The 21,939-nt window shown below is 56.5% G+C and overlaps 2 protein-coding genes across 6 annotated transcripts; one reads left to right on the plus strand and one right to left on the minus strand.

Annotated features, from left to right (window-relative positions):
- Positions 1 to 2,659: 2,659 nt before the first annotated feature.
- Positions 2,660 to 14,143, minus strand: LIMD2 (LIM domain containing 2). Of its 5 annotated transcripts, none has more exons than XM_066567035.1 (5): positions 13,814 to 14,143; positions 6,033 to 6,143; positions 4,342 to 4,386; positions 3,796 to 3,935; positions 2,660 to 3,348 (listed from the first exon to the last, which is right to left on the minus strand). In XM_066567035.1, the coding sequence occupies exons 2-5, from the start codon at positions 6,081 to 6,083 to the stop codon at positions 3,189 to 3,191; spliced, it is 396 nt and encodes a 131-aa protein (XP_066423132.1). In that variant the 5' UTR covers positions 6,084 to 6,143; positions 13,814 to 14,143; the 3' UTR covers positions 2,660 to 3,188. The 5 variants fall into 5 exon arrangements, with proteins under 5 accessions (XP_066423132.1, XP_066423130.1, XP_066423134.1 ...); XM_066567033.1 differs by having other exon boundaries at positions 6,033 to 6,178; positions 13,814 to 14,141; XM_066567037.1 differs by having other exon boundaries at positions 6,042 to 6,143; positions 13,814 to 14,131.
- A 1,621-nt stretch (positions 14,144 to 15,764) lies between these two features.
- On the plus strand, positions 15,765 to 20,546 carry LOC136567358 (E3 ubiquitin-protein ligase RNF113A-like). The gene is made up of 10 exons (XM_066566949.1): positions 15,765 to 15,872; positions 16,253 to 16,329; positions 16,429 to 16,533; positions 17,084 to 17,191; positions 17,465 to 17,574; positions 17,748 to 17,854; positions 18,363 to 18,452; positions 19,042 to 19,135; positions 19,910 to 20,016; positions 20,410 to 20,546. The coding sequence occupies exons 1-10, from the start codon at positions 15,773 to 15,775 to the stop codon at positions 20,487 to 20,489; spliced, it is 978 nt and encodes a 325-aa protein (XP_066423046.1). The 5' UTR covers positions 15,765 to 15,772; the 3' UTR covers positions 20,490 to 20,546.
- Positions 20,547 to 21,939: the final 1,393 nt, after the last annotated feature.

The following is a 21,939-nucleotide window of genomic DNA, read 5'->3' on the forward strand; positions in this document are numbered from 1 at the left end:
CATTTTGGTCTTGGTGTGACGATTCTGTGCATTCCAGGTTATTTGCTTGTTCTCCAGAAAATCCCATCTTTGCCCATTCTGTGGCAGTTAGGTTGCATCAATTTGGATGGGGTTTTGGGGTGATTTTTTTGCCTAATTTGGAATAATATTCCAAAGGTCTGGAAGCTGCTCCAAAGAGTTCCCATTGGCACCAGTTACCAGCACAGACTGACCAGGAGGGGAGAGGCAGGTGTGCCAGGAGCAGTTCAAAAAGGGAGAAAAGGATTTTGTTATCACCATAAGTGATGCAAAGCAGGGAGAAAGGGCTTTAACCTGGACTGTGCAGAAGACCTTGACCCAGTAGTCTCTATTTACCGACCGGGGGCTTGCAGTGCAAAGCCAGGCCAATGTATCATTTTATTTACAATAAAATTATCATTTATATGAAAGCCTGTTTTGGTCACTGTCCTTTTAAAAAGCAAAAATTTGGAGAAGGGAAGCCTCTGTGTTTCAGACAAGTGGATGATACTGTGAGCTCCCTTCCAGAAATGGAGCTTCCCAGCTGAAGTGGAGGAATCTGGATGTCTTGCACTGACAGTTCCAGTGTTTTGAGAGAATTTGCTGCCCCTGAGTAGGGCAGGAGAATGGGTAACCACATCTCCAAATACTTCCAGGTTATTTTTTTTTTCAGCTTGCTGTGTTAGGGACAAACCAAAATAGTGCTGCTATAAAATGCATCTGTTCTCCTTGCTGAAAGGCTGATTTTTTTTTCCTGTTCATGCAGCTTCTCTCTGCATTGTCACTGTCACTCAATCAGTGTTTGGGTGCCACTCTGGCCCTTGAGGAGCTGGCCTCCCCACAAGCAGCCTCCAGTCACCTTTTCCTGGGATGTAACGCTGGAATATTCGTCAGTGTAAAATGTGAGCAGATCAGAAGGGGAGGAAGCAGCTGATGCAGTAGAAACCCTGCCCATGAACCAAGCACAGATGAGACCCATCAGGTGCAGTTGTCTCAGACCAGAAATGTCTCCTGGAACCAGAACAAACCTGACACCCCCGTGTGTCAGAGCCCCCAGCTCCTGCCTTTGCCAAAGGAGGAGCTCGGCAGCTCTCTGTTACCTTCACTTTGAGGAGGTTCTTCCCAAAGAGGGAGGAGGAGGGAAGGAAAGGTCATTATTTCTCTGGTTTAATGTTCTCTTTCTGACTGAAAACCCAACCTTAAAAACCTGGGGGTTCCATGCTTCCCTACCTCCTTAAAATCCTCCTGCATTGTTAAAATGCTGCTTGTCAGCAGCCTGGGAGCTGAGGGAATGGGAAGTGAGGCCTGCCAGAGGCAGGAAGTGGAACTGAGGGCTCTGCTTTCATTTTCTGAGCCTTCTGAAGAAGGAAGGGGCCAGGGAAGGGGCCCCAAGCCTGCAGCATCACAGCCCCTCAGCAGGGCTGCTCAGGGGTGGCTCTTTTGGGGTGTAAATCCCAAAAGCCCCCGGAGAGCCTTGCCAGGGTCTGTGTGCACAGTCCCTGTGGTGGCTGCGTGTCCCAGGAGCCCTTTGAAAAGATGTTCAGTGGAAAGGAGAATGAACTTGTCCGACATCAGGCTTTGGTCACTCAGCCAGTGCTGTCCCCAAAATCAGATGTCACTGTGACCATGAGGTATCTCCACTGTGGGGCTTCTGCCTGGCTGTGGGTGCACACCTGAGCCCCAGCAGGGCTGTACTGAGCAGGGGGAGCACCACAGAGACTCCCATTTCTTCCTCCTCTGGGCTACCCATCCCCATCTTCCTCCCTCTTTCATTTTTATCTCCTGTTTCCATGGCTGTGTTTGGCTTCTCCCAGACAGGACGTGCTCGGCAGAGCTGATGGGATCAGGCAGGGATGTTGATATCACAGGCTGCTGCTCTATGTGGGGGCTCTGAAAAGCTCAATTCCTGTAGAATTTGAAAGACAAATTGGGGTTCCTGAGCACAGCTGTACAAAGTGTGCCTGGAGGAAAGAGGTAAATAATAATTAAAACCAGACTCATCCACGTTCTCTGGTTTTCCTGCACTGGTGTCTCCAGCCTGGCAGGGCTTGCTGGGCTCATTATTTGTAGGGCCTGTGGTGTCCAAAGCAGGGGGTTGGAAGTGGGGTGATCCCAGGGCAGACCTGTGAGGCCACCCCAGCACTGACCCCATCCTGCCCCTGGCAGAGCCACTGAGGGACAGGGCATGATGGGGAGGGGAGAGCGTGAGACACATCGGGGCAAAGGGGTGGATCTGGTCCTAGGGGATCCCCAGGCTGGTGGATGCCTTTTGAGGGTGCTCTGGGCCCCATTTGGAAGCTGGTGGAAGGTTCCAGCTGGGCTGTGCAGCTCACAGGGCAAGACCCATGTGGAATCTGAAATGCTGGTTCAGTTCCCAAAAACCTGGGGGCTCCAGGGGGGCTTCTGGTGAGGGGCCTGCACCCTGGCCCCCTCTGCCTACTCCTCATGGTGTGCAGGAGCCCTCTGGGCACTCCCCAAAGAAGGGAGGGCAGCCTCTTCCCCTTCCCTGCCTCCCCTTCCCCCCAGCCTCACTGACACACAGGTACCCAGGAATGTTTCCCTGGTCCCACAAGGACACAAGCTATTTCCACACTGCCTGGGCAGCAAGAGGCAGACCTGAGCACCTCCCCAGGCCCCTGGGAACACAGGACAGGACAGGGAGGGCTGGGAAACCTTGTATTACAAAAATAAAGGCGCGCGGGCGAAGCTGCCGCGAGGCTCCAGCGCAGAACGTACCAGTGGAAGGCAAATATAAAAAACAGACACTGTGAAACCTTAAGGCTGAACCATCCCAGCTGAACTGAGCTGATGTAAACCAGGGACCCTCCTCATCCAGAGCCCCAGCAGTGCAGGGCTGGTGTGGCTGGGAGCTCTGCAGTGGCTCAAAGGCTGGAGAAGCCCCCAGCTCATCCCTTTTCCATGGTGACAAGGCCTGAAATGGATCAACAGGGCTGGGGGTCCCATGGGGGGCATTGCTTCTGCTCTGATCTCACTGGGCAGAGGGGTCTGGGGGCTGCACCCCGCTCACCTCTGCCCTGTCCTCACAGCCTGCAGGACCCCTCTGAGCACCCCCAAAGAGGGGCTCCCCCTCTCCCCCTCGCCCCTGGCCCAGGTCCTGCTCTACATCAGCTCAGTTCTCCCGGCTCAGCTCCTCCGGCTCTGCGGGGCTCCGGGGGCGGGGCTGGCCCCGCTCACGCCGACTTGGGGCCGCTCTCCACCTCCTTGTGCACCCACAGCTCCTTGTGCTGCCTGCGCCCGAAGCCTTCGTCGTAGTTGCCTTTACTCTTGAAGAGCTGCTGGAAGTGGGGCTTGCAGTAGAACTCCCCGTGGAGCGCGGCGTAGCTGCCCAGGCTGGGGAGGGAGGGCAGGGTTAGCAGGCAGGGACACTGGGGAAACTGGGGGGGCTTGGGGACACCGGGACAGCAGAGGGGACAACATGCAGGAGGGGACCCTTAGGGCCAACAGCTCCCTCCCACCAGCAGAGGCTGTTGGGGGCTGCTGTGAGTAGAGATGGGGGGTCCCAGAGGAGCTCAGCTTGGCCCTGAGTCCTCTAGAAGGAGGCTCTGGCTCAGCTCCGTGTTCCCCTGGGGCTGCTCTCAAGGGGAACCTCTCTCCTTCCATACCAGGTAGGGTTTAGCTGGGCCCAGGTGTGCAGATAAACCTTTGCTTTGCTGTGATGGGTGGGCTGGGGGACTTTGGCTACTGTCAAGGGAGGGGTTGTAATGGGAGGGACTATTTGGGAGGGTCTCTGCAGAGCTGCAGTGGCACCTATCCCAGCACAGGGACAGCCTGGCTCACCTGAGCTTGGTGTGGCAGTGCTTGCAGCAGAAGCAGGAGTTGTGGAAGACGAATTTGTCGGCCACCAGGCGCTCCATGGGGTACACGGTTTTCTGGCAGGCAGTGCACATCTCCTTCACCTGCGCCTTCAGGCTGAAGGACTGGCCAAGGGCAGAGCAAAGGGACACAGAGGATGAGGAAGGAGTTTGGGACAACCTGGATCCCTCCACTGCCCTCCTCCCTGCCCTCCATTCACCGGAGCACTGGGGAGCAGGAGGCAGCCCCATCTCCCTCACCCTCCCCGGGCCACTCCACTGATGCTGGGCTGGGTGGGAGCTTGGCCCGGGGGCTTTTGGCCCTTCCACCCTTGCCAAGATGGCACAGAGCAGCTGGGGCTGCCCCTGGATCCCTGGCAGTGCCCAAGGCCAGGCTAGACAGGGCTTGGAGCAGCCTGGGGCAGTGGAAGGTGTCCCTGCCATGGCAGGGGTGGCACTGGGTGGGCTCTGAGGTCCATTCCACCCCAGGCCATTCTGGGATGATTCTATGGTGTAGCAAAAGCAAAGGTACCTTGGAGCGCTGCACTGTGCTGCCTCCTGAGCTGCTTTTGGCCTCCTAAAAAGGGAAGGAGAAAGCAAAATGAGAGCTTGGCACAAGACCCTGACCAAACCCCTCTGTACCTGCACCTGCAAACCATCACCTGTGACCCACGCACCTCCACACAGCAGCTCTGCTCCTGCCCCTGGGAGGGGGTAATTAACTCCCCTTGCTGAGGTGCACAGGGCTCAGGGGGAAATGCTGCCCTGTGGGTGCTTGCCCAGGCTCAGGGGGCAGTGCCCCCTTCCCCCTGGGCACAGCTGGGTGCCCCTTGCTGTCCCAGAGCCTCCTGGGGCCAAGGTTTTGTTTCCAGTTCCTCTTCTTCCCTTCAGCCCTCGCAGTGGGGCTGTGCAGGAAACGAGATGCACAACCCTGGGGGTGTGGAGAGGGCACAGGAGGGCACGGGGCAGAGCTCTGAGCTCTGGGGCTGCTGCAGCTCAGGGGCACAGCCCCAAGCACTGAGCAGCCCCTACCTATGCCCCAGGTTTCAGGGCAGGTTCTCTCTGCATCGAGTCCCTGCAGCTGCAACAGCTCAACCCTTCCAAATCTCCCCTCACCAGTGCACATCCTGCACCCACCCCACACCTGCTGGGTCCTGACAGCCACCCCAGCAGTTCCACCCTCCTGGGCACTGATGGAAGTGCTCTCTCCTTCCCAAAGCCGGGATCCAAGGGCACTCCAGCAAGGTGACCAGCCAGGGCTGGCTCGTCCCCCTCCTGCCTTCTTCCCAGGTCAGGGCAGTGTGACCCCAGGACATCCCCCCAGGATGTCACCCAGTTTGGCTCTGCCTGCCCAGCACTGCCCCTCTCTGCCCCAGGCTGATCCCCACCCCCTGTTCCTCCTGCCCTGTCCTTCCCCATCATTTCTCCTTTGTCTTTTGGGAAACAGTTTGTCCAAGGGAGGCACAGGAAGCTCTCCCCTCACTGAGCTGCCTCCTCAGAGGTTTCCCAGCTGCTCTCACTGCCTGAGGTCAGGGACATGATTTTGTGATTTTCCTCCCAGTCCCACGAGGCTGGAAGCAGGAGCCAAAGTCAACAGTGGGCCATGGGCAGGAGGAGGCTCAGGCTGTGTAAAACCAGTTGCATCCCTTGGCACTGGGAGAACAACCACAGCTGCTCTCCTGGGGTTAGGGTTTAATGTGCTGTTTCCAGGCTCAGCTGACCAGAGCTGAGGAAAAGCTGCCTCTCTGGAGCTGAGACATCCGTTCCCAAGGCTGCAGCAGCCCAGGGCTGCTGTCACTTCTCGGCAGCCTCCTGGCCAGCCAGGCACACTCTCCATTCCATATCTGATAGATCTTCCCTCGGGGAAGGGCCGTATCCTGTCCCAGCAGGAGATGTTCTTGAACCTTTATGTTTTTCCATCTCCAATCACTCCAGCTCCAAAGCTCTCAATTGTGATCACGGAAAGCCATGGAAACACAAACAAACAGACAGCAACTCCAGGAGCTGTGGATGGAGCAGAGCCTGAGGCTGGCGTCCAGTGTGCTCAGCAAACAGCACCTTCTGCTGGAACATTCCTGTCCCCAGTTCTGCTCTTTGAGTAGCTGTGGCTGTGCCTTTGATCACCCTAAAGTGTCAGGTCAGGAACGCAGCTTCTGTGTACAGCCCTCCCCCCTGAGAACCCAAACCCAGCTGAAATTCCCATACAAACGCCAGGGTACAAACCTCACGTACATGAGCTGGGGCTGGGCTGGCTGCTCCCGTGGCCTGGAACATGGCTCCTTCCCCTTCTCCCTCTGTTTAATCCTCAGCTTGAAGGCTGTGGGTCGAGGTTCCCTACAGAGGTGTCAAAGAGAGACCTCTTGCAACACCTGGAAAGGAAATGTCATCAGGAGTGGGGCTGGTTTCATCACCAAACCCAGCAGCTCTGCAGGAGCTGGGGTGCGCTCAAAGCTCCCTGCAGGGTCAGATCAGCCCTTCCCAGAGACTGAGGCACAGGGAACTGGGTGGGAGATGCAGCTCTGGAATACTGTGATAGCAGCTGGAGGGGCTGGGGCTCTGAACGCCTGGAAGGTGATGGGATGGCTTCTACTCCAAAGCCATGAGTGGAAGCACCTGCCAGGCAATGACCACTGGCAGCAAGGCTGGTCCCGAACCAAGGCAGCAAAACCAGCACCCCGTGTTTCACTAATGCAGCCACTCAAGGACTGGTGTTGCTGGAGGAAGGAGTGTGGTTTTAGTCCAATTTTAGCCCAGAAAAGTCTTGCTGATCCCAGCTCAGCAGAGCCAGTGATGGGGATTTTGTCTTCGGTGCCTTTAGGCTGAGCCCTTGAGATGTGCCTGGGAGGATGAGGCTGACATGGCTGGGACCAGCACAGGAAAAAAACACCAGCATTGCAAATCACCCCTTTAGGTAAAAGAGAGCTAAAAAGGCACTGACAGCTCCTCAGGGGTTTTCCCCACCACACTTTACCCTCAAAACACCCGTGAAAGATGAGCCCCGGTTTGAATACAGAGGACAGAGCTGTGGGGCTGAGTGATGCTGCCAAGGGAGGAGCAGAGCAGAGAAAAGAAGGGGGAAGGGGTGGCTCTGCAATGATGGGGATGAGTTAGAGGCTGGAAAACCAGCACCTGCGTCTGCCTGGGGCTGCTTCCCTGTCTTACTGAACCCCCTTGGCCTCATATTGCCACCCCAAAAACCTTCCTGCTGCCCAAGGACTGGGCTAGACACTGAGAAAGCCCCAGGGCAGAGACATCAGGGTGGAGGGCTTGGGGCAGGGGCATCTCCTCAATGCCCACCTCAGAGGGACATTTGCAAACATGTCCTGAGCTTTAGGGGGCTCTTTGGCTGCCAAACCCCCAGCAGGCCTGAGTTACATCAGCAAAGCACCTAAAATTCATGGCTGCTTTCAGAGTTGAAAGAGCATTTCCCCAGGTGCTGGGTGCCCCTCTCAGCCCTGCTTGCAAACGTTTCCCAGCCCCAGCTGAGGCCCAGCCCTGCTCTATCAGAATCATTTCCCGTCTCTCTGCGGTTTGGTTGTTATTTCCTGCTCTGAGCTTGCTCGCAGGCTGCTGCTGCTGCTGAACCCAGCATCTGCTGGGGGCCACCCCCACAGCCCCTCCCTGCCCCCATTCCTGGGACAGGACCTTCTCTTTGTGCTGCTGGGGTCTGTCAGGTCCTGCAGCCCAGCACAGACCCTGCAGGGAACATGAGGGACCCCAAAGACCTGGTGTCCCCACTCCACACACAGCTCTGACACAGATGCACAACCCTCTCCCTTTTCACCTGCTTTTCACCTTCACCCCAGCCTTTCTTACAAACATTTGTCCTCCCCCAGCTTCCTTTCCCTTGCAGCTCATCTTCCTCCCCTGTCCCACTTTCTTTCCCTGGGTTTTTCCAGACTCCCCACACCCCTGGTGCCCTTCCCCAGGAGCTGCTCCAGTGGAAGGTCCCTGCCCATGGCACAGGGGTGGGATGAGATGAGCTCTGAGGTCCCCCCAACCCAAACCATTCAGGGGTTCTCTGATAAACCCATTTTTACTTCCACCCACTCTTTGTTTCTCTGCTCCTCATGTGCCCAAACCCCTTTCCCTTCAATTCCACCCACTTATCCCCCCCATGGCTGGATGTTTCCCACCCAGCCCCTCTGCCCTCTGTGCACAGACCCTCTGGTGCTTCCAGCCAGCCCCTCGCTGCAGCTGCTGCCCTTCAGCCTTCAAACCTCCTTCCTGCTGCAGGGCAGGAGGCAAGAGCAGAAATCTCAAAGGGGAAGGGTGTGCTGGGGCGATAAGGGAACCAGAACAAGTGAGAAACTGCAAGAGGGGCTCTTGGAGGCTCTTGGCTGCTGTCATGGCTCTTCCCAGGAGCACAGCTTGGGGCTGGGGCCCCAGGCAGCCACCAGCAGCCTCCAGGAGAGGGGGAGATGTGGTGACACAGGCAGAGCCTAAGGACAAGCTGCCACACTGATGCTACAAAGCCTTCACAGGGGCTCGGGAAGCCTTGGGGCTCGCTGGCTTTGAGGGGTGCAGCGGGCACACGTGCCAAAGCCACAGCTGTGCCCACAGTGGAGACTGGCACCATAAATGCCAGATCTGACTGTCCCAAACCTCTGCTCCCTAAAGTCCTTAGTCACTTGCACAGCCTGGGAAGAGCAGGAGCGAGGACTGTCCTCCTCTCCAGGTCATGCCAGCAGTTTCAGGTTTTCAGCTCAGGACAAGGTGAGAGAACCCCTTTGCCTTCCAGCCTCTCTCATCCTGCCCCTTGCAGCAACCGATGGCTCCAAGCAGGGAGGAGTTTGAGGGGAGGAAGGCAACACTGCTCCATCACAGAGCTTTTCCCCAGCAGCCTCCTGCATCCCCTCGCACCTTCCTGCCTGACCCTGGGGCAGATGGAGGGAGAGGGAACATCTGGGGTGGCCCCAGGGCAGTCCCCAGCCTCAGCCTGCCTCTGACGGATCAGGTTTCCCGCAGCCAGGAGGGTGCAGGGAGCATTTCCCTGTTCCCTTCTCCAGAGGGGCCAGCAGGGCTGGATCCCAGTGTAGATCCAGTGCAGGCCAGGCCCGTTCCCGGTGCTGACCCAGTGCAGGCCCGGCCCGTTCCCGGTGCAGGCCCGGCAGGGCTGGATCCCGGTGCTGACCCGGCCCGTTCCCAGCCCATTCCCGGTGCAGGCCTGGCCCGTTCCCGATGCTGACCCGGCCCGTTCCCAGCCCGTTCCCGATGCTGACCTGGCCCGTTCCCGGTGCAAACCCAGCGGGGCTGGATCCCAATTCAGACCCAGCAGTTCCCGGCCCGGTGGGTCCCGACAGGGAAGGAGAGTGAGTGCAGAGGGCAAGGGGCCCCTCTCTGCCAGATGGTTCCCATTAGCAGCCCTGGGAAGGGTTTGTTTACTGCAGGGATCGCTGCTCCATTGCAGGAGGCTTCCCCAAAGGCAAAGCACAGCCTGGGGGATCCGGGCCCCCTTCCTCCTCCTCCATCCTCAAAGGACGTGGAGTGAGCCCAGAGCATGGAGAGGCCGCCAGGGCTTTCCCCAAGAAATCTTGGCCTGAGCTGGTGGCTGTGGGGATGGATGTCCATGAGATCCTGTGCAGGACCAGTGAAACCCACACACAGGCCAGCACTGACCCCCCAGCTCCACAGCCATCATCCCTCTCTGCTGGCCAGTGTGGGAAGAGGTGAACAGGAGCTGGAAGAGCCTCTCCTGAGCCTGGGATCCCAAGGCTCAGTCTCTGCACTCTTGGGGTCTCACAGTTGACCCCACCATGAAGCCAAGCGTGGTGCAAAGCCAGCATCAAAGAGGCCAGGCCAGAGCCAGGCACAGCAGCGCCAGGGAAGGGATGGTGGAGCCAGCCCAGTGGCCACAGCTCCTGCTTCAGGCATGGAATCCCTTCATTCTGCTTCAGGTCCTGGCTCTTGTATGGCTTTGAGCCAGCCACTTGACCTCATGGTACTGGGGAGCCAGGGCAGGTCCCCGCTGGCTCAGCACAGGCTGGGGGACTTCAGGGAGGAGAATCCAGACATTTCTGGGGACACCCCTCCCCTGCTGGAGAGATCCCTGGGCCTAGCCCTGCCTCACCCCACGGCCAGGAGCCACCTTCCAGCAGCCTGCTCCACTCATCCCCTTTCCATCCACGTTCTGCCTCTTGAGAGGCTGCCAGTGGGCAGGAAATCTGCAGCCAAAATGCTGAGGGATGCTGACAAGGAATAGCTGTGGGGAGGAACAGGGCTGCCTTTGTCAGGGCAACAATGGGGGACCCACAGGAGTGAGGGGGAGCCCCAGGGAAGCCCCTGCCCACCCTCTGTATCTCATCCCTGCCTGCCCTGAGGAGGAGGTGCACAGCTCTGGAAGCACCAGGGGACTGGGCTGCTCCTTGCCCTGCCTCTCAGGGAGGGGCCCACAGGCCAGAAGGACCCTACTGGGCTTCACCTGCTTTCCAGAAGGAGAAACTGAGGCAGCCACTTCCTGGGACTGTGGCTGTGTTTAATGGCATCCATTAAAAATCATGATCTGAAGGGAGTCTCTGCTCCCTGGGATCTCCTGTCTTGCTGGGAGTTCAGATGGAGCAGAGGAGCACAGCAGGAATCCTGCCAGGAGGATGAGAAGAGGCTTTTCCAAGCAGAGGCAAACTTTCAGTAGCGCCAGACAAAAATTGCAGGTTGAGAGGTTCAGGCTGGACATCAGACAGAAATGCTTCACTGGGAGAAACCTTGGGAGCTCTGCAGAAGGGACTGATGAGGTGCAATTTCAACCTGCTGCAAATAAGCACCATAGGCAAACAGCTCATGGCTTCCCTTGCCAGCTCTTCCCTAATCTCTTCCATAAACCATGCTCCACCTGGAAACATCACCCTGCTCTCCTACTCAAATGTACATTAGACATTAGTTCTTCTCCCATCATATTTTGCCTCTCAGAGGGATCCATAAGGAGTAACCACGTTCAGGAGAAGCAGATTCCCTTTAAGCAGCTCTCACCTGGTGGGCTCTCTGTTGCCACAGCCACCGTGGTGGCAAACAGGTGAGCTGGTCTGGCAGCTCCACACTGGGAGATCTCAGACCTTGGTATTCTGATACAAAACTCCAGCACCCCTGGAAACCTCTGGCCTGATGTTTTACATCCCTCCTTGCAGAAGAATCCAAGTGTCTTCCTTGCATTTTGCTCTCTTTTCCCCGTCCCTTTTCCTGTCTCCACCTAAAATAATCATTTCCTTGGGGCTCTATCATGAGGCCCTGTTGTTTCAGAAGTCATTTATCATATCCAAGGAAGACACTGAGCCAGCCTGACACAATCTGTGTTAAAACCACCCAGAATTTTATTCTGCTTCCCAACAGCACATCAGATTGCTCTTCCAGAACCTGGTCTAGAAACCAACCTTTCCTTGTGCTGCAGTTAATGGAGCTGTAATTGCCAGTAATTTCCTCCTTCCTCTAACACAACCTCTCCGTGCTGCCTTGGCTGATTTCCTCTTGTGGAATATCACCTGTTACTCACCAGACTCTGCACTGGCATTTCCTGTGGTGGAGTTTCCATCCCTGGAGGGGTTTAAGGCACTTGGGGACATGGTTAGCAATGGCCTTGGCAGTGCTGCGGGAATGGCTGGACACTATGATTTACAGAACTTTCCCAGCCTGAAGGATTCTCTGATTCCATGGGATGAGCCCATCTCTTGGGCTTTGAGAGACCCCACAAAAAGCTTTTGCTGTTTCATCACCTGCAGATGCAGTAAGAGCAAGAGTGGGTCCAGTTGCAGGCACTCCAAAACACATCACAACCCCTTTCCATGGTCCCTGCCTCCACACGAGCCCTGCAAAAGCCACTGTTTGCTGTCCAAATGCAGATTGTATAAGAAGAAAACACGACCAAAATCATATTGGTAGTTAAATCTCTTCAAATACCATTCTTTTTGAGCTGCCTCAGCTATTTTCAGCCTTCATCTCTATCCTTCTTTTTAGTATCCAAGGTGCCATAGAGCCCAGGATAGGATCTGGTTCCCTGAAATCCACAAGATTGCAGTGGAGCAATGAGTGTGCCAGGAAAAGTAATCCCTGGAGAGGCACATCAGAGGATGCTGAGGCATCTTGCCACTGAAAACCCCGAGCTGGACATATGGAGAGGGTTATGGGCACACCACAGGAGTGAAAAACATGTCTAAAGTGTGCTTAACACTGATATTGCAATAATCCTTTTGTCCAGATTTAATGTTTTCCATCCCAGGGCTTTTGCTAAGAGCGAGGTAAGCGCTGCAACACCCCCAGATGGCAGATAAAAATGACTTAACTGGCAGGGAAAAGCAGACATGTCTTGGGGGGACATGGCAGCTGCCTGGCAAAACCCTGCAGGAGCTGAGGGCGGGAGAAAAGGAAAAGAAAAACTTGATCACCCTCCAGGACCAGAGGGGTTGTTGAAGACTCCCAGGAATTACCCACTGAAGGAAACCAGAAGAGAAATTCCCGTCCCTAATGAGAAGCCTCCTGGGATTTTTGCTGACCAAAAAAAGGTCAGGAACCTGGTTTTAAGCTGTTTAAGAATGAAGATGCATCCACCACTTAGCAAAGCCCAAGAGGGTGGTTCTGACAGATCCTCAGTTTGGAACTGGGAATTTGCTCCTTGTAGGACTCCCATTTAAAAAGGGACACGAACACTGGGCCTGTGTCAGGCTAGGCTTGGTCGATTGCCCTGCAATTATTTTGTAATCTACATTAATAATGCTGCAGATGTGCTACTCCTGGCCTTAAACACACAACAGCTCAGCTGAGGCACCAGATGTCTTCCCTGTGAGAGCCCTCACACGACGTCTTTGGTGGACAAAGCCCAGTTTTCAAGGCTGGATTAGCAGCTTTTCTTTTCAAAACTGTTACCCACACCATGAAAAAAAAACCAGCAGAAAATTGATCATAAATATGATCTACAAGCTATCTTAGCTTGTTTGAAGTGATCCAAAGGGAATAGACAGATCAGGCTGGCTCAAAACACAGTAGTTACAGCACCAGACTGGGACTTGGGAGACCTGGGCTTGATTCCTAAATCTGCTGCTAATTTTGGGTGGCAGTGGATAAATAATTTCATTTTTTCTGTTCCCTTTTTCCCTCTCCCCTCGACAAAAACAGAGCTGCTCTCCTTTGTGAAGCCCTGGGAGATCCCTGGCTGTTAAGGGTTATGTCAGAGCCCAGGGCATTTGTGTTGTTATTAAATCTCACAGTCATGCAACAGCCTCCCCAGGGAAGTGATGAAAGACCTGTCGCTGGAAAGGTTTAAACGCAGCCTGGATGAGGCGGTAGGAGACACACATCGGGAATTGGCAGGCATTAACCAAGGGGGATAAGGCAGTCGGGATCTAACAGGTTTTTCTTCCATCTCTGCTTTTTCTGATCTGCTTAATAAAACGGATCTGTCCAGCCGCCCTCCGGCATGTACTGCAGCACACAACAAAGAGGGGACTACAGCCCGAGCGGGAACGTGAGCCCCCAGATACACCCCGAAATACGGCCCCACATACGCACCCCCGGAGCGGATCGGGCCAGCAGGGCCTGCTCGCCCCGCCGCTACCGGCCCCTCTCGCGGGGCTCCGCGGCCACGGGGAGCTGGCTCCGGTTCTGAGCCCCGATCCCCCTGCCCAGACCCCCCGGCCAGCTCCGGGGCTCCGCTTTTCCCCCGTTCCGAGCCCGAACCTCCTCCCGCGCCCCGAGGCCGAGCAGCTGCCGGTGCAGCGGGGCTGGGGGCGAGCCCGAGTGCGGGGCGGCTCCTGAGCAGCGCAGCCGCTCCCCGGGGCGCTCCCCGCTCCTCTCCATCCCCGCTCCTCTCCATCCCCGCTCCTCTCCATCCCCGCTCCTCTCCATCCCCGCTCCTCTCCATCCCTGCCTCTCGCTCCCCGCCTGCCGCTCTGCCTGCCCCGGCCCCCCCAGCCCGGTGCGCTCGGGAACCGGGACCCCCGGTGCGGGCGAGCCCCTCAGCCCCGCTCCCGGGGCCGGCATTGTCTCGCCGCCGCCTCCCGCCGCCCCCGAGCCGAGCTCACCGCCGAGCAGGAGGGTCCGCAGGGCGGGGCCGTGCCTGTGCCGTGCCCGGGGCTGTGCTGTGCTGTGCCGTGCCGTGCCTGTGCCGTGCCCGGGGCTGTGCTGTGCTGTGCCGTGCCGTGCCTGTGCCGTGCCCGGGGCTCTGTTGCCCGTGTCCCGCCGCAGAGGCCGCGGCCGTGCAGCGGAGCCGCTTCCTGCGCTCCCCGCGCCGGCTCCGAGCCCTTTTATCGCGGGGCCGCAGCAGCGATTGGCTCTCGGCGTCGAACCGGCTTCCAGCCACTCGCTCCTTTGTGTGGAGCCAACCTCTAACCCCGAACCTTCCCCGCTCCCCCGGCTCCCAGCTCCCTCTGCCTGGCCGTCCGCAGCCTCCCCGATCCCACAGCGCCGGCCCCGGGGCGACCCTTCTGCTTTCTGGCACGGGGTGCAATTACGCCCCCGCTAATTAGCTCCTGCAGCCTCTCTCCCATGAGCTGCGTGTGCAGATTGGCTTCGCCCCAAGCTTTGGACACGGCCTTGGGTTCTCTCCGCGTGGCACTCACCCACTCACCCTGTAAGGGATCCTGGAGCATCCCAAAGGATCCATCCTGACCCCTTAAGGGATCCTGGAGCATCCCAAAGGATCCATCCTGACCCCGGTAAGGGATCCTGGAGCATCCCAAAGGATCCATCCTGACCCCTTAAGGGATCCTGGAGCATCCCAAAGGATCCATCCTGCCCCCATAAGGGATCCTGGAGCATCCCAAAGGATCCATCCTGCCCCCGGTAAGGGATCCTGGAGCATCCCAAAGGATCCATCCTGACCCCTTAAGGGATCCTATAGCATCCCAAAGGATCCATCCCTCCAGCATCTGCAAAAGCCACATTTCCCACACCTCAGGCCATTGCTTGCATAGGAAGGATCTTATCAGGCAGCGGCAGGAAAGGAGGATTCCAGTGCTCCCCACTTCTCACCCTCCAGAGGGGTAAAACTGATGTGTGGTGGTTTCAGAAACCCAGGGTTTATTCCATGGAGAGCTGATGAGCTGAGCATGGGAGTGGTGGATCTGCCAGAGCAGGGTCCCAGAGCAAAAGCACTGCCTGGACTATAAAGGCAGCTTCCCATGGTGTTTGGAGGGCTGGGATTTCCCCACAAACAGGACAAAACATCAGGAATTAATATAAATATTAATAGTTAAAACCTGGAGGTGGTTTCACGCCAGCCAAGGAAGCTGGAATGGCCATGGATCAGGAGAGAGGCAGCAATAACTTGTAGCTCTGAGGACTTTAAGCTCTCAAAGCCCTCCAATGGGCCATAAATGGAGGAAAATATACAATGGAGTGATGGGAATATCTTTGAAAATGATGATTCTGGAACAAATATTCTTGTTTGGCTCCTGAACACAGTGTGGTGCCACTGGAAAGAGCTAAACGCTGGCTGGAGGTGGCCCAAAGCCTGAGCCCAGCTGCAGAGACAGGTGTTCTGTGTGCAGTTTGCCTGTGATTCCCTGTACAAAAAACACGATTGAGGAATTCACGGGAGTGATTACTGGACAAGGACACAGCAGTGATGTGATTTACCACCTCTGTCACTCTGCATTGCCCAAAGAGCATCGAGTGCAAATAAATGAGGAATTCCACTCCAGATGTGAGCCAGCAGTGGGACAGCCACACTGTAGAGAGGGGAGGGGGCTGTACAGAAGGAAGGGGGCTGTGCAGAGAGCAGGGGGCTGTGCAGAGAACAGGGGCTGTACAGAAGGAAGGGGGCTGTGCAGAGAGCAGGGGCTGTGCAGAGAGCGGGGCTCAGAGCGGTCTCAGAGCGGGGCTCAGAGCTGCGCTCTGAGTTGGGCTCAGGGTCCAGAGCAGAACCCCCGGGACCCCCGGCCCCGCCCGGGGCGCTGAGTCCTCCGCGCCCGCAGGGGGCGCCGGCCGCCCCGGCCGCTCCGGCGCCGCTCTGTCCAGCGCCGCGGTCTCGGCGGCACAGGATGGCGGAGGAGAGCGGCGTCTGCAGCTTCGTGTTCAAGAAGCGGGTCCGGGCCGCGGGCAGCGGCCGGCGAAAACGGCCCGGCAGCGACCAGGAGCGGGGTGAGGGCTGGGGGACCCGGGCGGCGCGGGGAGCCGAGCTGGGGCGGTGCGGTGCAGCGGAGAGGCGAGGAAGGGCCTGGTGCCGCCCCCAGCGCTGCCCACACCGGGGCTGGGCCAGCCCGAGGGCGTGAGGGACCCCGGCAGTTGTGTCACAGGGATTTAGGTCGGCTATTAGGAGAAGGTTCTTCCCCTGGAAGGTGGTCGGACACTGCCCAGGCTCCCGGGGAACGGTCCCGGCCCCGAGGCTGCCCGAGCTCCGGGAGCATTTGGACAGCGCTCCCAGGGTGGGGTTGTTGGGTCTGCCTGGGTGTCCCCAGCCCGCCGGGGCCGGGGCTGCCTCAGGCCCGGGCCCTGCCCCTCACGCCCGGCTTTCCCCGCAGAGAGCAGCGGGGAGGAGGGCAGCACCGTGGTGCGCAAGGAGCGGCGGCGGGACACCGCCAACCCCATGATCCAGAAGGTAAGGGAGCTCCGAGGGGGCTCCTGCTCCATCCAGGGCTGCCTGCAGGGGCCTGCCGGGCTCAGCCAGGACAGCGCTGGAGCCTTTCCTCCCCCCCAGACCAGGCGCTGCGCGAGGGAGAGGCCGGAGTACGCGCCGAGCAGCAGCGAGGATGAGGATCCTGCCAAGGAGATCGGCGTCACCTACAAATCCACCAGGTCGGCGGTAAGGACAGGCAGCAGGGGGCCTGGGGTGTCAGCTCAGGTGGGGCTGGGGATCCCACTCCTCACAGACAGAATCTGCCACTCTAAACATGGGATTGGACATTCTTTCTTATCAGTGCCCCTCCCTGTCCCCTCTTAATAGCCAAGCACCTTGTGCTGGGTTTACTCTGATAGTCCCTTCCTCCACGGGAGGCCATCACAGGTTGGCCTTTCCCTTTTAGAGGTGGGAGTTAAAACTCCAGGATGCCACTGGACTTTCCCAACACTGCAGAGATTTTTCAGGAGAGGGACCAGTTGGATCAGGTTTGCTCAACTGTTGGGTTTGTGTTTTCAGGGTTAGATCATCTTTGACTGATACCAAGGGAGGCAGCCTTTGGTTTGCCCAACCTTCTGGGGAGAATGAGAAGGGATGGGAGGAGGTGACAGCTTTGGCACTCTGCAAGCTTTTCTGTTCAGTTCTTGCTCTGTGACAACCCTTCAAGTAGACAGGAGCTCTCTGTCTTGTCCAGGTGTTCCCTCCACTCTTGCCACAAGTTTTCCTTGCTTTTCAGAAACCTGTTGGCCCAGAAGACATGGGAGCCACAGCAGTGTATGAACTGGACACAGAGAAGGAGAAGGATGCCCAGGCCATCTTTGAGCGCAGCCAGAAAATCCAGGAGGTGAGTCAGCCCTGCTCCTCAGGAACTCCTGCTCTGCAGCAGGAGAGCCTGTGCTCATCCCCTTCAGCACGCCAAGAAGAGTCAGAGTCTCATCTTCCCTACAAGTTCAAGGAGCCAGGAGTGCAACCTTTGCAAATAGGGGTTTTGTGCCTTTATTGGCATCTTGGTGTTAAGGAAGGCAAGGTGGGAAGGGAGACTGGTGTCAGAGTGGTGGCAATTGATTCATGTCATGAAGCTCTCCTGATCCTTAATGATCCCGTCTTGCTCTCCTAGGAGCTGAGAGGAAAGGAAGATGATAAAATTTACCGTGGCATTAACAACTACCAGAAGTATGTGAAGCCCAAGGACACATCGATGGGAAATGCCTCCTCAGGAATGGTGAGGTGGGTTGGGATGAGCCTCAGGGTCTGTGACCGCACCATCCCAAAGGCAGCGTCTGGGGCTGAACTCTGCTGTCACTGCCAGTTTCTGCCTGACCCGTGTGTTGTGTGGTTCTGGCCAGGGCCCTGCTCCAGGGCCACTCTGCAGCAGGGCTGAGCCTCTTTTCCCCCTTCAGGAAAGGCCCCATCCGTGCCCCGGAGCACCTGCGGGCCACGGTGCGCTGGGACTACCAGCCCGACATCTGCAAGGACTACAAGGAGACCGGGTTCTGCGGCTTCGGGGGTGAGTGCCTCGTGCTGCAGCTGAGCCCCAGGCATGCCAGGGCATCCAGTCCAGCTGTGACCCCGTGTTCGGGGTGCTGAGCCACTGCCCCTTCTGTGCAGAGCTGTTTGTGTAAGGCTGTCATTCGTGCCATCCCTTCTGAAAGCCCAGGGCCTCTAATTAGTGGTTATAGAATCCTGGAAGGGACCCTGGGATGTTCCAGTGACCCACATTCTTACAGGTATTGTGTGGACTCAGAGCATGTGAGGGATGGGTTTTCCTGTTCCTTATCCCACTTCCCATGTGCATAACTGCTGGAACTGTCCCTGTGGCACAGAGAGGATGATGCTCACAGCCTGCCAGCACTGAGGGATCCTGTACCTGCTCCAGGAGCTTAGTGCTGCCCTGGAGAAGGAGCAATCAGATTTCTCCTGCTGGGCAGAGCTTAGGCTGCCCTGGAATTAGGTGTCCTGGTAACACTCTGCCCTTGCAGCCTGTCTCTTATTTCCTCTTTCTCTGTGCTGCTCAGACAGCTGCAAGTTCCTGCACGACCGCTCGGACTACAAGCACGGCTGGCAGATCGAGCGGGAGCTGGACGAGGGCCGCTACGGCGTCAACGGTACTGGGGCCTCAGGGGACTCCTGCTGCAGGATCAGCTGGGGGGCAGCAAGCACTGACACTGCTGAGCAGAGCTGCTGCTTTCAGACAGCCCCTGGCTCTCTGGGAAGGAGAGCACTGCTGTGTGGAGCTGGAAGATGGGACTGTCTGTCCCCCTGATGCCCAGGGGGTGGGATGTCATTTGTCACTCAGTGTCCAGAGCTCAGGAGCGCTCAGGGCTCATGAGTGCTGCTGTGCCAATGGGGGCTATTCTCTGCTCAGTTGGAGCCAGAACTTGGTGGCAGCTGGTTTGGAAGACAATCTAAAAAACAGAAGGGGGCTGGAGGATGTTTCTCTTTATAGCAGTGAGTGGGTGAAGTAGAAAAGAATTTTCTCCTGAGATGAGCAACAGGCCTGCTGGCTCATTAGCCCTAATTATAGCAGAGTCCCACACGTGTTACTGACATCAGCAACACCCAGATGCCAGAGCTCCATTGTTTCCAGCAGATTGAATCCCACCTGCTGTGCTCTCCCCTTATTTATTATTTTGTGCCCCACACATGGGCTGGGCTGGCCTCTCACTCCACTCTGGTTCACTTTCTCTTCTGCAGATGATGAAAACTACGAGGTGAGCAGTGATGAGGAGGACATGCCTTTCAAATGCTTCATCTGCAGAGGTTCCTTCAAGAACCCCGTGGTCACCAAGTAAGTGTTTGTTTGGCACGAGCAGCCACGTGTGCTGTCAATGCAGCTCAGGAGTCACTCATTCACTATTGAGGCAAAGGCAAGCCCAGCCCACAGGCTGTGGGTGGAACCTGCTCGTTGTCTGCCCTGGCTTTTGGGTGGGTGGGGGAATCCTGAGAGCCAGGGAGTCTCACAGCTGCATCTGGAGCATCCCCTTGGAAGGGATCTCAAGCATTTTTTAGATTTCCACAAATGCTGCCTCATTGCCTCATCTTTCCCCCTTAAGCTTGAGATTTTGTTTTCATGCCATCATTCCTCCTGGACACTGAATGGCAGCTGCACTGCCCGAGCAGAGAAATGTGTGCATGGGGAAGCCAGGAGCTTGGTGAGGATGAGGAGGAGGCTGAGGACAGCCCTGTCTCACTCTGAAGGCTGTCCTGTGTCTGGAAGAGCTCACTGGTGGCTCTGTGCTGTTGCTGCACATCAGTGAAGCAATGCTGAAACACCTTCCACGGGACAGGGATGGCTGCAGCTCACTTTTGCCTCCCTTGGGGACCATGGAGAGCTGTCAGGCAGGGGAAGGCGCTGCCCAGGGAGCTGGGAGAGCCCCCATCCCTGGGGAACAAGGACCAGCTGGCCATGGCACGCAGTGCTCTGGTTTGGCTGACAAGGTTGGACTCTGGGGGAGGTCATTCTCAACCTTGATGTTCCTGTGGCCAGCAGTGAGCAGTGTCTGACCCCAGGACGCAGTGGCTGTGTCTGGGGAGCTGCAGGGAGCTCCGTGTCTCCGTACAGGTGTCGGCACTACTTCTGTGAGAGCTGTGCCCTGCAGCACTACCGCAAATCCCAGCGCTGCTACGTCTGCGACAAGCAAACCAACGGGGTCTTCAACCCTGCCAAAGGTATTGGGCACCTGGGGAGAGAGGGGCTTCTGGGGGAGCACCTGAGCAGCAAAGGCACCAGCTCCTTGCAGTTCACAGCTCTTGGCTGCCAGCAGAGAGCAGGTTCTAGTGTCAGGAAATATTGAATCACAGATGCAACTTGAGCATCTGTGCTTGCCCAGGTGGGGAACCTGGGGAGCAGAGGCAGCAGCTTGTGAGGTCATTAAAGCACTGAGGGAATGACTGCAGCTGCTCCTGCCTGAACTCAGCCATCAGGGGTGGCTCCAAGCTGAGCCTCTGCAGGCCAGGGATTTTTGGTAGCTGCCCTGGTCCTGGGTGTTCACAGCACCTGGACCCCTGGCTCTGGGGCAGCCCCTGCACCTGGAGCCTCACTGTGCCCGTTCTGTTTTTCAGAGCTCATGGCAAAACTGGAAAAACACAAAGGGGAAGAAGAAGAAGAGCAACAATCAGACCAAGAAGGGGATCCACAGTAGCAGAACACATTTTGTACATAACTTAATAAAGCCCTGTTTGTAAGACTTCCTAACAAACCAGGGAATCAGTATCTTCTTACTAACAGTAAGGTTAAATCAGGAGCCAAACCTGATCCTAGGGAGAAAGTAGAACTGGGCCTGGCCTTAACAAACTCTCCTGCAACTGGGAGAATTTGACTGAAACTTCCAGAAAAGAGCAAGAGCAGGTGTGTGCAGCTTGTTGCTTTAGTTGAAGTATGTTTCTGAAGCATGAAGGCAGCTGCCATAAACTGGTGAGCTGTATGAAACTAAGGTACAAGCAAGCATGCACAGCCAGCCTGTCACCCTCTGTGATTCACTCCATCATCCTGCACAAACAGCAGACTTAAAAAACAACTTCAGAAATATTTTATTTGTTTTGGAAAAAAAAAAAAAAACCTAGAGTAACAAACTTTATCTGGGTTCAAGTACAATTTATAAACACAAGAAGGACCTGTTGCCAGCACCACTACTCCCATCAACTGCACCTATACAAGGATTCTCAGTGCTTCAGTAAAGAGCAGATGACCTTCAGCACCATGGTCCTTGGAAAAAAAGTCAAACTAAAAGCCTTAAATACACCTCCAAACAAACCAAACACCACGGAATGGGGGAGAGCTGCCACAGCAGCAGGGCAGAGTCACACAGCCATGAATCCCAGGGAGCCACGTGAGCAGCTTTTACCTGTCAGTGAGGGAAGGCAGAACAGCAATGGTAATGGAGAGGTTCAGGTTCAATTCTGTACAGGAGTTGTGAGCAAGAGCATGAAAATCAATTCACTTTTCCTCTGTGAGTCACAGAACAGGCAGGTGAGAGTTTTGTGCTGTGAAACCAGCCCAGCTAACGTGAAGTAAAACTGGAAGGGGATAAAAAAGCTGGTACATTGCCCAGGCATCCACACTGCTCTGGTGACCCAGGAGGCTGGAAGGGGAGGCTGGAAGGCCCTGTCTGAGCCAGAGTTCAGAGTGCTCAGCATCAAAAGTCCTCATGCCCAGTGCAGCAGGAGTGCCTGGAATGGCATCAGTTTGTCTTTGATCTCCCATTTTCCATCACAAAGCAGTAACTAAGAATATAATCCCTTTTTTCCCCCCGCTTAAAACTTGCCCTGTGACAACACTGTTACAGGAACTTGAGTAGTTCTAAGAGAATGCCCAAAACTAAAAGCTGCCCACCTCCCCTCAACTCTAAGGCACCCTTAAAAGAGAAAGAACCAAAGAGGGCAGGGACATGCAGCCTCAACTGTGAGGAAGCCAGTGATTTTTAGAAACACATAAATAGAGACCATAACTACACAGACTCACTCAACACCCTCGAGTGCTCCACCAGAGCTCAGCTGGAAGAATGGGGGCTCTGGGCACTGCACCTTCTGGAATACTCCACAGCTCCTTGGGTTGATCCTTTCCCAGCTCAGGTCTGTCCATTTGTATCCAGG

The sequence above is a fragment of the Molothrus aeneus genome, chromosome 28 (assembly GCF_037042795.1).
Source record: "Molothrus aeneus isolate 106 chromosome 28, BPBGC_Maene_1.0, whole genome shotgun sequence".
NCBI classification, from domain to species: Eukaryota; Metazoa; Chordata; class Aves; order Passeriformes; family Icteridae; genus Molothrus; species Molothrus aeneus.

What these genes read in the sequence shown, in the direction of transcription:
- LIMD2 (XM_066567035.1), bottom strand. Translation starts at nt 6,083, where the DNA reads ATGTTCCAGGCCACGGGAGCAGCCAGCCCAGCCCCAGCTCATGTACGT. An exon ending in GCACAGTGCAGCGCTCCAAG is followed by an intron (nt 3,936 to 4,341) that starts GTACCTTTGCTT and finishes GCCCTTGGCCAG; the next exon opens with TCCTTCAGCCTGAAGGCGCA. An exon ending in CACTGCCACACCAAGCTCAG is followed by an intron (nt 3,349 to 3,795) that starts GTGAGCCAGGCT and finishes CTCCCTCCCCAG; the next exon opens with CCTGGGCAGCTACGCCGCGC.
- LOC136567358 (XM_066566949.1), top strand. Translation starts at nt 15,773, where the DNA reads ATGGCGGAGGAGAGCGGCGTCTGCAGCTTCGTGTTCAAGAAGCGGGTC. An exon ending in CGGCAGCGACCAGGAGCGGG is followed by an intron (nt 15,873 to 16,252) that starts GTGAGGGCTGGG and finishes CTTTCCCCGCAG; the next exon opens with AGAGCAGCGGGGAGGAGGGC. An exon ending in GCAGCCAGAAAATCCAGGAG is followed by an intron (nt 17,192 to 17,464) that starts GTGAGTCAGCCC and finishes TTGCTCTCCTAG; the next exon opens with GAGCTGAGAGGAAAGGAAGA.